We start from the raw sequence: 15791 nt of genomic DNA on the forward strand, positions 1-15791 counted from the left end.
AGTTTTTGGCCAATTCGTTGCACTTAATTTTATTAGGCACTGCTGCTATTCTCACTTTTAGTACTTGAGGTCTTAATACTAACATTCTGAAGTAATGTTTAGGACAAACAATCTTTCCCAAGTAACACATTCAATGTGGAGCCATAGAGACCCCTGGAGACTAACTGAAGAATAGCATGTTACATGCAAGAGTAAACAAGACCTGACAATCCTGTACAACTGTCCAATTATTAAGACTCATTCTTCTGAAAATATTTTAATGTAAACCTTTTGAAGTTTTAAACTATAAATCTTACAGAAAGTCAGATTATCTACTGATAAGGAAACACAAAGTTTGACCAACCTAAGCAAAAAAGATATCAGCGCGAATGAACACATGAACAGGTAAGAATAATTTACTATAAAAAATAATAATGATCAGATTGGAATAAAGCTTGCTAGTGAATAAAATGAAGCCAGCAAGTCAAATTATGGTTCCTCTGGTGTGTTTACTACCTGTGTGAGAATAAAGAACAGTTAACAAAATATTAATATTATTATATAAACTCTTATATAGATTTTCTCTAGAACTTAGTGTTACCTTTTTGAAGAGCTTGAGGCCAAAGTAATTAGTCGCCATGTTCTTCAGTTTGGTTGCACCACCTACTTTGCATCGCACATATCCATACAGGTTAGCCCACTGCAGCAAAACTCCCATTATCACGACGGCCTGCGTGCGCACACACACACACACACACACACGCACACATGCACACACCAGGATGTTAACAGCTCACAGCACAGATGTTTTATACAGCATTTGAGAGAATGGCAAAACTCACCAACCACTTTATGTTGAAGGAAAAAAGTGAGCTAAACATAAAGAAAATCCAAAACATTGGACACATGATCAGACCAATCCAGAAAATCCGTGAATCTGAGTTTGAGACCACATTTTTTCTGGTTTGCTGTAAGGAAACAGATCAAATGAATATATCTCATTATTCATTCTCCTTCACATGTGTATGTTGTTATTTTTTTTTTCTGTGGAACACAAAAGGAAAGATTTTAAAGAATCTTAACACAGCTTCTTCATAAAATGATCATTCTTAATCACTGAATAAAGAATAAAAATTGAGACATGCAGTGAAGGACATTTTTACTGTTTTATTATGTACAGTAAACATGTATGACAGCTTCTGTTGTTCACACAAAGCTATCATGTGACAGAAGTCTTTATTTTTTGGTTTGGTGCTTAACAGTCCTGATTCCACAAAATTGTCCTTTAGTGTTCCAGGAAGTCAATATGAGGGTTAGAGTAAATGATGACAGAATTTCAAGTTTATATTCTTTTAATATTTGAACACCGTGACTTAAAAGAGGAAATTTCACTCTTTACAATAATTGCACAACTGAAAGTGTTATGCATTCACTAACAGTGACAAAACACGATCATTAAACTTTGATCGAACTGCGATAAAAGTTAGCTGTGGCTATAAATTAAAGTTGTACATTACCTCAGTATTGTTAGACGCAATCATAAACATGATTTTTATTATATGGTCGCTTTCCACAGTTGCAAATATTTTTAATGTCTTGCAGTATTGTGAAGTTGTGGGTGGTGAGACTCACTGATCTGGATTCGAACATCCAATGACTGTGACCGTTTGCATCAACCTGATTCCACCATCTCAAGCCCACCAATAATCGCCCGGTCACATTCTTATATTAAAAAGCAAACAAAAAAACATAGGAAACCACACAGAAACATTCAGAAATGTGCCACATAAAAGAGCTGATTTAATATACGTTCTAGAAAGAGAAGAAACTGTCTTTCTTATTCTATAATTTGGTGTAAAAAAAGTATTTAAATGAGCAAACATATTAGACGAGACATGTCCATGCCGACAATAGCCAAAAAAGTTATTTTGAATAATTCTTACAAAGACAAACATTTCAAATTTAAAATAAGACCAGAATACGCAATAAGATTTCTTGTTGACTCCATGCTCACCTTTACTGTCCAGAAGTCACATGACAGAAGTAAAATGATGGTGACCATGTTGGCGATAAAACTTCGGCTGAGAAACTCACAAAAAAGGTAGATCAGGATGGCACTTGTGCGGAAAAAAAGATGAAAGAAACAGGCCAAAGGATGTCTGAGAAGAATACATTATTATTATCATCTGAAAAAATTATTACTACACACAAAAAACACAATAGCAAAGCGCATTAGACTGCTCAGTGTAATATTAGACCTAGATTAGCACAATTTTCAATGTCATGCCTGCTGAGCTAAAACCAGCCTAGGCTGGTTGGCTGGTCCTAGCTGGTTTAAGCTGGAAGTAGCTGGTTTTAGCTGGTCTCTCAGCCTGGTCAGGTTGGAAAAGTGGCCAAAACCCCTCTAAAACCAGCCTGCTGACCAGCTAAAACCAGGCTGGTTGACCAGCTATTTTCACCAGGGATTTAATGTCAAATCCAACTCACTTGATTTTGGATTTCTTCTCTGCAAATGCATTTTCATCCTCATGGAATAATGGCACTTCACTCACAGAGTCCTTCAAAACAAATACTTTATCAGTTTATGTTTTAACACTAAAACATTCAAAGTGATCCTGAATTATGTGTATAATGCAACCGTTTTGTAGTTACTGTTCTTTCATCCACAAGTCATGCAAAGAGCTGCACTTAATAAACATGACTGAAGACGCAAAACTCTACACGTCGTCAGTGAAGGATCTTTCATAATAATTTTTTAAAGGAAATATAGTTGACAACTCACCTGTCTGTTCATGTTGGCGCAGGTAGTCTTATTTCCTGCTGACGTGTATGTAAACACACGTGCCCACTCTATGAGAATCAACGGTTATTAATATTGTATTTCAGTTGTCTTCCTTCAGGGGGCGCATGGTGGCTCAAACAATGATTGCTAACATGCTAACGCCGTCTAGATGCTGCTGGGTATCAGCACCGGTCCAGCTCAGATAGCCTACAAATAAAAGTGACTAGCTGTTATGAAACTAGAGTAAAAGGACAACCAAGACCAAGATGAAAATAGTTTTTTAGTGCTGAGCAAAAGCCAGTTTGTTCCCCCCCATATGTATAATTGTAGCATATGTGCCAGTCCATCAAGGTACTGTTTTTGTTTACATCATTTTTTTAATGATGATTTAGATGAGTAAAAATTACTGCCTTGTTTTCAGGAAAAAACGAAGTCAAAATTAAGTGCATTTTGCCCGAAACAAGTAAAATAATCTGCCAATGGGGTAAGAAACATCATCTTGTTTTCAGTTTGAAATAAGATTTTTTTGCTGACCCCATTGCCAGAATGTTTTGCTTGTTCCAAGCAAAAACTCACTTAATTTTTTTTTTTTTTTCGTAAACAAGAAAATAATTTTTACTTGTCTTGTCCTTCTTGATTGAAGAAGGTTTGGATATTTCGGCTGGAAACAAGACAAAAAATCTAAGTAAGAAAAGCATTTTTGTTTGGCAGTGATGTTATGAGTTTGTAGCTAACAGCACCTTTTAATACCACTATATACACTTTAGTAACAAGGTATTCTGCCAAAATGGCACAACTATATTTAAGAAGAAATATGAGGGAGAGACAGAGAGGAAGGTAATATAACAATTCACATTTTCCCCTATCCTGTCTTTTTCATGAAAGTACGCAAAAGAGTGTCAACAGTTGGCCTATTAAGTATTTTACAGTGGTTTTAATGCATGCCTTTATTGTCACCGTAGTAGATGTTTTACTGACAAAATAGCTCTTGTGAATTTTTCACTAAGTTATAGCGTGAGCTCTCATGTGACAGTCGTACCGTTAGAGACTGACCAAAGGTCACTCTGTTTTTCTTCTACTCATTCCTTTCGCCATGGCTCTTCGACATGACGTCTTGCTTTTTCTTTGCGTTTTACCTTTTGCTAACGCACTCTACAAGCAATGGATTCCAGACACCAATTTTGAAAACGCTACCAACTGGGATAAAGGCTCGGTGCCCTGCGGTAATGACCAAGTTGTGTTTTCAGCTCAGCGGAAAGTATCAGTGTATGTAGAAACGGCTCACACTATCACTGGAATGAGCTTGCCAGTGGATGGAGAACTGATTCTGGCATCTGGCGCCGGGTTTACTGTAAGAGAAGGTGGAGATCCTGGTTGTGGATCTGGGGTCACGGCTAACTTTAAAGACTCTGAATCACTGAAATGGTTCGACCCATCGCTGTGGGTGGCTGCGACCACTATGGATGACCTGCACAGTGGTACATATCAGTTTTCAGTCCACGAGGAGAGTGTCCCGTGCCAGTATGACGACGTAGTTTTTCGAGAGACCACCTCATTCCGCGTGGACGTTTCATCTGGTCATGACGTGCCTGTGAAGAGTGTGTCTGTACTTGGGAAAAAGTTCACTAGCAGCTCTGAGTTTTCTCAGTACCTGTCATCTGATTCTGGCAAGCTGCAGTTCCATGGCTCCTCGTCCCTTAAAGTTGGAGGTTCGGGCTGTGAGGATATCACGGGGTGCATCTGTGATAACTCTGGAAATCGAGACAAGATCTGTTCAAATGTAAAATGCGATTCTTTGGAGTGCAAAAAACCCCTGCACCCGGTGGGACATTGCTGCGATGTTTGTGGTGCCATCGTGGACGTTCAGTTCTCTTCGAAATTCAACTTCGAGTCGTATCGCCAACGGCTGCAGCACCTCTTTCTCAGCCAGCCTAAATATGAATCTATACAGATGGCCTTGTCGAAAGTGTCAAAAGAGCAGAGGCTGCTACGAGTGATTCCTTTCGGAGCCACTCAGGAGATTCAGGTCTTGCTTCTGGAAAAGAAAACAAGTCAGGAAGCTGGGAAGATGGCCGAAGCTCTCGCTCGTGACATAGTGCAGGATGTACACAACCATGGCTTGAACTTTGGCACCACCAGTGCAGAGTTCCAGGCGTCATCAGGGGCGAGCAGCAGCGAAGCGGCTGGAAACAGTACTGGGGTAGTTGTGGGTGCAGTGCTGGGCTCCTTGCTTGGAGTGGGTTTACTTGCAGTTGTTGTTGTGCTTTACCATCGTGGCATCGTTAGGATACCCAAAATGCCTAGCATCCCTTCATTCAGCAAATGGAAGAACAATAGCGACATTGGGGAGCTCGGTGGCCCTTTGGACCATGGCTTTGACAACCCCATTTTTGACAAACCAACAATGATGCCTGAGGAACCAGGACTGTACGGGACAGAGATGACAAGCACGATAACCCTAACTAAGTCAGGGGTGCATTTCGTAAATCCTGTTTATGATGAAACTGAGCTTAATGCATGAAAGGTGTAGTATCAGCTGATCTGATGGGGGATGTGATGACAAAACGAAACGAATAAAATCTAGAACTAACACTGTGTAAAAATACTTGATGAATTAATCACAAAATGACACATGAATTGAAAATGCTGAATTTCATGTCACATAATCATATTTCTCTGAATAAAAAACTTAAAGCATGAATATTTGAGATTTTTTGTCTAGATTAGGTTAGGTTTTGTACATTAAGGCCCGGTTTCGCAGACAAGGCTTAAGCCTAGTCCTAGACTAAAATGTAAGTCTGAGTTGTTTCAACTGAAATAAAATTGCACTGATTGATTTTAAAATATATCAGTGCCTTTGTTTTGTCTCAAGATGCACACCAGTAATGTTTTTTTCTAAGCATGTTTATAAAAATTACTTAAATGTCCTAATTGAACTATGGTCTAATACTGGCTTAGTCTAAGCCCTGTCTGGGAAACCGGGCCTCAGAGTTCAAATTCAACGAGTTTAACGCAAACATGCATTTGATGAATAAATAAATAATACGACGTGCAAATGCCAGTCTTCCCCATGTGAAGTTTGTTGTCAAAACATTTAGCTTCCAAATATCAAAGAAATCTTTCCACGGTAACAAACAAGTACAATAAGTAAACCTCAGATTTGAAGATTACAACTTCAAAGTGTAATGCCGGACTCTTGGCATGTTGTTAGATAGCAAAACTGACTCTGCTTTTTGACAAATACTTTATTATTAACCTTTAAAAATAAAGATTCTCCAATAGTACTTCACTTTGAAGCTCTTTGGGCTTCTTGAGTTGCTAAATGTCTTTGGATACTAAAAAAGATTCTTGATGTTATATTACAGGTTCTTTAGTTCAGGGTTTTGGCTTTTTAAAGAAGTTTCCTGATCTTGTGGATCTTGAGTATGTCTCTTTGATTTGACAATCAGTTTATGAAGTGGCCTCCTAATGAGCTGATGATCTGGATCTGCTCTGTTAAATGAGTTAGACATAAAGATACAAAATGTGCAGGACCAGGGCTGAAAATCTATGTAGTTCTAAATGGTGACGTCTAATTGGCCGTAATGCGGTCAGCAGAACTTCTATATTGCTAAACTGCTGTCCTGACACGTGAGAAGGCATAATGAGTTATATACATTCCCTCATGACCTTGCTATCTTTCATCTTGAGGATGTGCACGTAGCTTTGTGTCTTCCGGTTAGTTCTGAAAAATCATACAGGATCTTTGTCCTATGATGTCAGGCAGGATATTTAGCATAAGTATCGTCATATCCTATGGAATTCCTGAGGGTGTTGTTTATAACATCCTTGAACAGCCCAGATGTAAGATGTAAGACATCACACGTACACAAAAGTTTGCCGACCCCTATCTAATGCAGTTAGCGCAAGGTGAGGCAGGGCAAAAGTAGATGCAGTACTTCCCTTACCAAAAATAAGTATAGTTCAAGTTTATTTTATTAAGTATACTTGAGTAAAGTTCAAGTATATTTTTAAGTATACTTTATGTCGTAAGTATACAAATGTCAGTGTACTAGTAGTATAGTTTTAAGAGTACTATTTCAATACTCCTTGGGACTAAATTGGCTATAACAGTAGTAAACTTTGAGTACACAACTAGTTTACATCTATGTTTTCAGTTTGTACTGAAAGTATCCTAAAAGCGAATTTATCGGTATACTGATAGTTTACTAATTAAATCAATTTTATGCATGTTTAGTACACTTTGAAGTCTCAGTAAACTACTAGTTTAGTAATTTTGTACTGCAAGTATTCTCATAAGTTTTCTTTAAGTTAACTTTACATCATACTTTAAGTATACAACCATGTCCCTATTAATTATTAAGTAATCATTTGTATATATCTGAACATACAAAATATCAAAAGAAAGAACAGGCTTGTAAACAAAATAATAATAAAGGATAATCAAACACTTACAGAAAAACCACATGAATTTCACATGTGCAAAAACACATGTGGCCACATATACATGTGATTCTGCACATGTGAAATTTCACATTTAAAAACATTTGAAAATCACATGCAATCCCAAGTGTATAACAATGAAAACACAGATTATTATATAGCTCAAATATAGTTAGCCTTTTTCTAAGTATAAGTCAAGCATACTTAAATGTCATTTTAAGTATTTTTCATACATACGGAAGTTCATAAAAAGTTGACTGAAAGTATACTTTCCTATTTTTTAGTTTAAAAGAAGTATACTAATAGCACACTTGAATAAACTTCTTTTTCGTAAGGGTTCCCAAGACCATTTTTTCTCTTTAAAGGTCAACACGTTAATTAAAACAAATGATCAGACACACAAAAAAACGTAAGATTATGATTTTAATAGTTACATACCAACAAATATCATTATGAATAAACTTGATGTATGCATTATAAAACATGGCTGTTAATGCTGTTTGCGTTCATAAATATTGATGGAAGACTTCATCTAAAAACTCAAGCACAGGCTGTACTGTAGACCTGTGCATGAACCATACTGTTGACTGACAATATACTTCAGTTCAACCAGAAACTACTGTTGTGATAAATAAAATGACTAAGCGATAATGAGCATTACGCTCTGCAAGTTAAAGCTCCAGGATCAACAAAGGGTTCTCTGTGTACGCTAACTCAACCGTGCGTCACACAACTCATCTAATTGCTCATGTTTCAAAAAACGCGTTATGGCCAGATACATGTAAACATTATGTGTAACATAATGTGAGGGTGCTCTTATCGTACATACAGTCCCCACAACAGCAACGCTGACATCAGACTTACTGTACATTTCAGCATTTACGGCTCACATTTCAGCTGCCCAACAACTAGCAAAAGCTGCTATTGCCTACATTATGTATCCCAATCTGTGTAGTAACAAGAACAGCAACTGTACAATTACAATGTTGTGTAGCAATAATATTATATACACAAGTTATGTCTTAAATGACATTTGTCTAGAAATGCGCAGGCACAAAAGCACAGGCACTGAGATATACGCCCCATGGGGGCAGAAATTAAGGTTTAGAGTGTGTGTAATGAGACGTGACCTCATTTTCACTCTCTGCATTTGCCACATGACTTGTGATAACCATTAAATTTGAACTGAATTACCATTTTTATGCATATTGTGTTGTTTGTGTTGCTGGAAGAGGTAACATAGTCAGCTATTAGAGAGGAGATATTTCGGCTACTTCAACATTTGTCCTCTATAAATCTCTACTATAAAAATTGTATTATGTTATTACAAGAGTTATTACTTTATTATTACGAGTTATTCCGTTATTACTTCACCCCACGGGTTCTTTTCAGTTCATGATTTCCACAATTAAACACACCTGAGTCAGCTAATTAAGCTCACTAGAAACTTCCAGACACGTGTGTTGGAGGAAATAAATTGTGCAGGAAAGTGGCTGTTAAGGAGCAAGATCATACACTCCTGATTTAGGTTTCTGTTTCTTTAGCATATCTGGTGCATTGGCCTTATAAGTAACTGTTGCCAGTTCTGTAAACTTTTGCTTATTCCTCAACATTCACTGAGGTAAAAACAGACATTAAAGAGTTAGCTCACCCAAAAATGAAAATTAGATCATTATTTAATCACCCTCCAGGGATCCTAGGTGTATATGACTTTCTTCTTTCAGTCTGAGTTATATGAAAAATGATCCTGATATTTCCAAGCTTTAGAATTGCATGGGTATTTCTCTTCATCAGAGACAAAACAAAACAAGTCCAAAAAGCCACCCGGGCAGATAACGTAGAACGTCGGCATTGCACCTATGCTGCTCAGAAGTGACAAGCACAGATGTGCCAAGAAGAGACCAAAACAAAACACCAGTCATTGATTAGATGTACATAACGAGTGCATCTGCCCAGAGCACCTTCCGTTTAGGACCAGTTGCTACAAGCTAGATTAAAGTGATTATAACGTTTTAAATATGGATATTTCGGACTTGAGAATTTGTAATGTTAAAATAGTAAAGGTAAATTCAATGTAACGATGTCTTACGCGGTTGGTATGTCTAAATAATTTATTTATTTCCCCTTGTTGTTGTTCCTTTGTTTTTTGTTTTTATTTGTTCTTTTTATTATTCAGGTTCTGTAAGCATTATAAAAATGTATCCTGAAACGTATAGGAAGTCAGCTGAAATGAATGTAACTCTTTTCTTGTTTTTGTGAATTTTGTATTGTATCTTTTGACTCCCTTGACATAAAAAATTACATTTAAAAAAATAAATATGGATATATCATAAATTCGCATTAATTCATTACAGGAGGACTTTATTTGCCCTCCGGAGCCATGAAAGGCACTTTTTTTATTAGGGATGGATGCACTTTATTGGACTTGTTTGGACTGATGAAGAGAAACAATAATTCTTAAGTTTGGAAATGCCAGGGTATTTTTAAATATAACTCCGACTGGATTTGTCTGAAATAAGGAAGTCATATACACCTAGGATGCCTGGAGGGTGAGTAAATAATGGGCTAATCTTCATTTTTGAGTGAACTGTCCCGTTAAGGGCAGAGCCTCACAGCTCAGTGTCTTCTATACAGCCTGGGTCCTCAATGGTCTCCAATCGGCGCTGACAGGTGTCTATGATCTTCTTGCGGGGCCCCAAGGGGATGTGAATGCTCTTGAGGTCATCATCTGAGCATAGCAACAGGGCATCCAGGTCGATCTTTTCTCTTTTGAAGATAGGAATGAACTCGTTCATGCTTTGCGTAGCTAGAAACACTTCCAGAGGGCTAGTGTCAGACTCATCGTCGTCATCCAACCCCAACTCAACCTCTTCCCATGGCAGCTCTTGCACGTTCCTCTCTTGCAGGGTGCGGGCGCTTCCGATGCTATCGTCATCCAGATTGGGCACACGATGCATCCGGCTGTGGAGACGGACGTTATCGACTCGTTCGCTGCCTGCTAGGCTGCCTTCATCTCTGCTACCTATGCCAAAAAGTCCACCGCTCACATAGTTGCGCCGGAAAACCATGGTCCCCAGGCCGGGACGGTTAAAGAGCGAGTCGTGACCCGAATCTGTGCTGATCTCTGAGTAGTCCACATCATGACCGTGCAGGTCGGGTTCGCTGATGGCACGTGAGACAGCATCCTCGTTGTCACTAGGGAACATGTCACGTATGTTGCGACGAGACCTGTCCTTAGGGTTGACGTACGTACCCTGCTTCAGAAACATGACGTCGTTGCCTAGTTGTAGGCCAGATAAAGAGCGGACACTCTTCCTGCCATCTTCGTAAATCTTGAACGTCCCGTCACCTTGCTTCTTCTTCTCAAGCTTCTTCTGGATCTTCGTTTTGCCCCTGGCTGTGGCGTGGAGAGTAGCCTAGAGTGAAACAAATGGTAAAATCAGCTTTAGTGAATGTGGTAGAGCAGGGGTTCTCAACTCTGGCCCGTGAGATCCATTTTGCCTTAGAATTCAGCTCCAACCCGAAATCAAACACACTTGAACAAGTTAATCAAGGTCTTTAGGATCACTAGTAAGTAACAGGCAGGTGAGTTTGATCATGGGTGAAGCCAAACTGGATTTTGCAGACCAGAGTTGAGAACAGATGTTGTAGAGCAAGTGGAGAAAATCGACCTGGGAGTATGGCACATTAGTGGCAGTGTTAAAGTGGCGTAACTTGCGGCTCAAGGTGCTGCTGGCGTAGCTGGAGAAGCTCATGGCATCAGACACTGATGGTTCCGTTGCCTCTCTCTGAAATTTACGCTCCATGCGCCGCCGGTGCTTCTGCTGCATTTTAAGACATTCCTTGATGCGGCGTTCAGCATCACGGAAAGCCCGGTCTTTGAGTTTGCTTACTAGCTTGGGGTTGAGGGCTGTCTGCTTGGCAGCGATGGAGTCCAGATAGCGCACGCAATCCATGTGGTTCTTGGTGGCAGCCATGTCCAGTGGCGTGTGGTAGTCGTTGTCCAGGCACCACACGTTGGCACCAAACGACACCAGAAAGGACAGGCAGTTGAGATGGCCATTGGAGGCAGCCTGGTGGAGTGGCGTGTTCCCCCATATGTCACACTTGTCTGGGTTCCCTCTGAAAGAAGATCCGTGATAGATCTATATCAGGTGTGGCATTTAACGATGACCTCTGTAAAACCACTACTTTTGTCCCTATGGTCTATATATAATAAGTAAATCCCCCTTTCATGTGTTAGGTGAAACTGGATATGTCTAAGCTGTCATTATCACTTGTTTTATGTCCTAAAATAGCTATGACCATTCTGGCAATCCCATGATTTTTTGATTATGTTTTCAGCACTGGCTTGTCATCTGTGAAGGCCAGTAAATAATGCATAAGTCTATAAAACGAAAACATCTGATATCATCAAATGTCATAAGAAGGACAAACAGCTGTGTTATATAACCCAGAAGTTCTCTTATTTTCTTATATAAGTTTTCTTACATAAACAGTAATCCAGGTTTATCTCTGCAAATGCGGATCCAAAGCACTGGATCTGTAATTTGATCAGCTGCTCGAATAAGAGGGAGCTCGTTGGGTGTCTCCTTACAAACAAGAATGATAGAGTTGCATAGGTGATGTCACACTAAATTCCTGTGTTCAGACTGTAACCACGGACCTGATCAACAAAGAAACTCATTTTGAATTCTATCTATGACTGCCTTAGAACTACATACATAGTGGCAGTTCATAATATAAATGCAATATTCATTCTAAAAAATTCATTTCAAGCACACAATCATTTAAATCTGTATAAAAGCTGTAAAAAACACATTTCCACCCAATTATCTAATAGATATTAACACATCTCCATTAGAGCTTAGTTTTGATGTTATTTGCTGTATGACATTACGACAGTTGGATCACATTGATGCTAAGCTCAAGATTGAAACTTTGTTTTGCTTAATAATATTTTCCTCAGTATAGCTCCATAAGGCAACATAAGCTAGATTGAAAAATGTTGGTTTTAGAGTTTATTTCATCTTCTTTAATTTAACTGTTGAGCATAATGTGAACACACATTTCAAAAATATATTTTTATAAATAATGAAATCAAATAAAAAATGACAAAAATATATGTAATATTATATCATATATATGATTTGCACAGCCGTAATTTTCACTTTACAGTCAAGCTGTATCTTTCTGTTTTGTGCATCTAGTGCTAGCTGAGCCTAATTAATATTTGATGGGTGACAGGTGAAGCCTTGCAGTGATGCATTATGGATGAGAAAAGCTGCAAGGTTTTCACAGGTAGGGAGCCGTGTGCGGTATTGGGTCAAGCCAAAATTTGGATTATGACCCGCTAACCTGCCTGACCTTGATTTTTGGCATGCCAATACTTCCACCTAATAAATAGAAACTTTATTTATTGTGCTATAAAATGAGATACCCACAATCAGGCATACACTGCATGGTCTTGGAACATGTAATTTCATCACTGTCATTTTTACCACAGTAATAATTTCTGATAATAAGACAAATGAGTGGCAGAACATTATAAAATTAGTGGGAGAGAAACATCATCTAGCATATATTGCATGCTATCTTCTTAACAAATGACTGCTATATGATCCCCATTCTTCATAAATGTCTATTTTCAGCAAGTGCCGTTGCTATTTTTTCCATCATTTTACTGTCCCTATTACTTAACAACTTCTAATAGCATGATTCATGACAGGTCAAAGGCTGTTCTCATGTACTCAGGTACTAATGACCTCTTGAATACCTTTTTTTGCAATCAGTGGGCATTATCACGGAAATCTTGCTTCAGGGATCAGTTAGTGCCATGCTGTGCATGTGACTTAATCACTACTCAAGAGAAACACCCATATTAATGGATTAATGACCAAATCTCTCTGTGTACATGAGAATAAGTTGGCACTAACCATAGAAATGCAATGCTTGCTTTGCTTTATGTGGAGATCACACGATAACCAGTGGCTTTCAACAGTTCAAACTGTCTGATTATCCATTCAGGACTGTTTAGCAGTGGGAGAACTTCTGACAATTAAAAGCTTTTATAAAGGGCCTCGAGCTCTGCAGAGGAAACCAGGTCAGCTCTCATGAAAGCTTTTGTGTGGTCGCTTTTATGTCTTCTGTCAACGGCATTAACAGAGCGGACGTAGATCACATCATGTGGAAATGTTTATGCGTTGTTAGTGATAAAACAACTCATATGACACTGCAAATGAATAAGGGCCAGGAAGAAGTAGCAAGGGCAGTATATCTGTCTTAAGGTATACATTTTTAATCAGTCCATGCATTAACAGGGAATTGAACCTATGACCTTGGTGTTCCGCCAGTCTCAGTAACAAAAACACAAAAACGTTTAAAAAAAAGCGTAAAATATCTTTGCTTTGGTTTTCATGCTGACAGTTTGATATGCCCAAAATATAAAATCTTTCAGGTGATTGTTTCAGGTGATTCAATGTCTTTTGTTGATGTAACCAAAGTCAGTGTTCATTCAGTGCTTCATATTTTTTTTTTTCTGTTACCAGAAGTATTTTTGGGCTACTTTAAACCTAGCCTTTTATGGTATTATGTTAATATGACATGGTCCTTAACAAACTAGAGACATATTATATAACAAAACCATAAACATCACGAGAAAGGGTTTATGGAAGTAGACTGGCAAACTGAGAACAGCATGTTCCACCCAATTAACCTAATAAAATCATCAGCCCTGTGAAACATCAGCCGTCATGACACCAGCATTGAAGTGTGATGATATACAGTGACGATGAGCAGAGCTCCGCGTCATGCCGGTTCCTGCGTAAGCCCTTTTATATGAGGCGTACATGCAAACATAGGGGTTAAACATCCGTTAAGTGTACGGACAAAACCAGTTCATGTGTTTAATCGAATATAGGAAATGACGCGCAGTCTTACCCTCTCCCTACAATGAGCCGCAGCGCCTCCAGGTTGCCGTGGTAAGCGGCCCATAGGGTCGGTGTCATGCCATCTTCATCTGGAGCGTTCAGGTCCTTCCGCGTCGCTTCTTTCAACAAGTCAAGGTAGCCATCCCGAGCTGCCTTGTGGTATTTATCATTCATGGTGATCTCGAACCTCAGCCTCCATCACTCTTTCACGGGCTCTGTGCATTAGGTCTGAACCCCTGACCGGCTGCAGTGCAGCGCGCTTGAGGCACTTGGAGTTTCCAAGGACACCTCAGACGCGCTGCTACTCGTGAGGGCGTGGCGTCAACTCGGTGCTTACAAAGCGCAATCTTTTTCCCAGTTGGGATTCAAAATAATACATTATTGGATGGATGTTTTAAGTTTCTTTTAAAAGAGCCCTGCTCAGCCCTCCAAAATCAACAACACACGAACAGCATTAAGAAAGTGTTATGTTGTTTGATGCTTAAAGGAGTAGTTCACTTTCAGAACAAAAATTTACAGATAATGTACTCACCGCCTTGTTATCCAAGAAGAACTTTCTTTCTTCAGTCGTAACGAAATTATGTTTTTTGAGGAAAACGTTTCAGGATTTCTCTCCATATGATGGACGTCTATGGTGCCCCCGAGTTTGAACTTCCAAAATGCAGCTTCAAAGAGCTCTAAACGATCCCAGCTGAGGAAAGAAGGGTCTTAACTAGCAAAATGATTGGTTATTTTCTAAAAAATATTACAATTAATATACTTTTTAACCTTAAATGCTTGTCTTGTCTAGCTCTGTGTGTACTCTGTGAAGAGATTAAAAAGTATATAAGTTGTAAATGTTTTTAGAAAATAACCGATCGTTTCACTAGATAAGACCCTTCTTCCTCTGCTGGGATCATTTAGAGCAATTTGAAGTTGCATTTAAACTGCATTGGAATTGGAATTTCAAACTCGGGGGCACCATAGAAGTCCAATATATGGAGATAAATCCTGAAATGTTTTCCTCAAACATAATTTCTTTACGACTGAAGAAAGAAAGACATGAACATCTTGGATGACAAGGGGGTGAGTACATTATCTGTAAATTTTTGTTCTGGAAGTGAACTACTCCTTTAATAGACATTCACATATAGGACACTAATGCTACTCTTAAATAGATACCAATAAAACTTAAAATTAAGTGATATCTGCAAAAATACTGAAGTACTGAATCCACCAATGTCTGACGGTCACAGTGGTTTCTATTTTCATTTTAAACAGTATAGTAAAAGAACAAAAATTACTATAGCTCTTTTATGTTTATCCTGAAAAGTAGGTTCATGCTATATTGGTTTGATATGACAATATTTGTTATTATTTCTTTAAATGCCTGCTTTGGTGGCCAAATACTTTAAGAGTCACTATATATTCATGATTTAATGTGAACTACTAATGCCTGTTATTATCTTATTATCTCACATACAAGTTGTCACAGTACTTTTAAATGTGGTGAATCAATATTTTTATACCGCTTATCACTCATCAAAACCTGGATTAATAATTGCATACATTTTATTTGGTTATATAAACATGGCATATGAATATTGTGAGGGTGTGGCTTCAGCTCGGATTTTACAAAAGTGCAATCTTTGTAAAGAGCCCAGCTTCCCCCTCCAAAA

General features: G+C 38.5%; 3 protein-coding genes across 3 annotated transcripts; 1 reads left to right on the forward strand and 2 right to left on the reverse strand.

The window, feature by feature from the left end:
• Positions 1–240: 240 nt before the first annotated feature.
• Positions 241–2801, reverse strand: LOC141325494 (Golgi apparatus membrane protein TVP23 homolog B). The gene is made up of 7 exons (XM_073834234.1): positions 2762–2801; positions 2467–2537; positions 1994–2138; positions 1612–1701; positions 822–947; positions 581–709; positions 241–495 (listed from the first exon to the last, which is right to left on the reverse strand). The coding sequence occupies exons 1-7, from the start codon at positions 2771–2773 to the stop codon at positions 469–471; spliced, it is 600 nt and encodes a 199-aa protein (XP_073690335.1). The 5' UTR covers positions 2774–2801; the 3' UTR covers positions 241–468.
• Positions 2802–3819: 1018 nt separating this feature from the next.
• Positions 3820–5462, forward strand: LOC141325503 (protein amnionless-like). Its single transcript, XM_073834246.1, has one exon. The coding sequence runs from the start codon at positions 3855–3857 to the stop codon at positions 5280–5282; it is 1428 nt and encodes a 475-aa protein (XP_073690347.1). The 5' UTR covers positions 3820–3854; the 3' UTR covers positions 5283–5462.
• Positions 5463–7730: 2268 nt separating this feature from the next.
• LOC141325510 (pre-mRNA splicing regulator USH1G-like) lies at positions 7731–14325 on the reverse strand. Its single transcript, XM_073834256.1, has 3 exons — positions 14144–14325; positions 10876–11326; positions 7731–10620 (listed from the first exon to the last, which is right to left on the reverse strand). The coding sequence occupies exons 1-3, from the start codon at positions 14305–14307 to the stop codon at positions 9814–9816; spliced, it is 1422 nt and encodes a 473-aa protein (XP_073690357.1). The 5' UTR covers positions 14308–14325; the 3' UTR covers positions 7731–9813.
• Positions 14326–15791: the final 1466 nt, after the last annotated feature.

Source organism: Garra rufa, chromosome 1 (genome assembly GCF_049309525.1).
Source record: "Garra rufa chromosome 1, GarRuf1.0, whole genome shotgun sequence".
NCBI classification, from domain to species: Eukaryota; Metazoa; Chordata; class Actinopteri; order Cypriniformes; family Cyprinidae; genus Garra; species Garra rufa.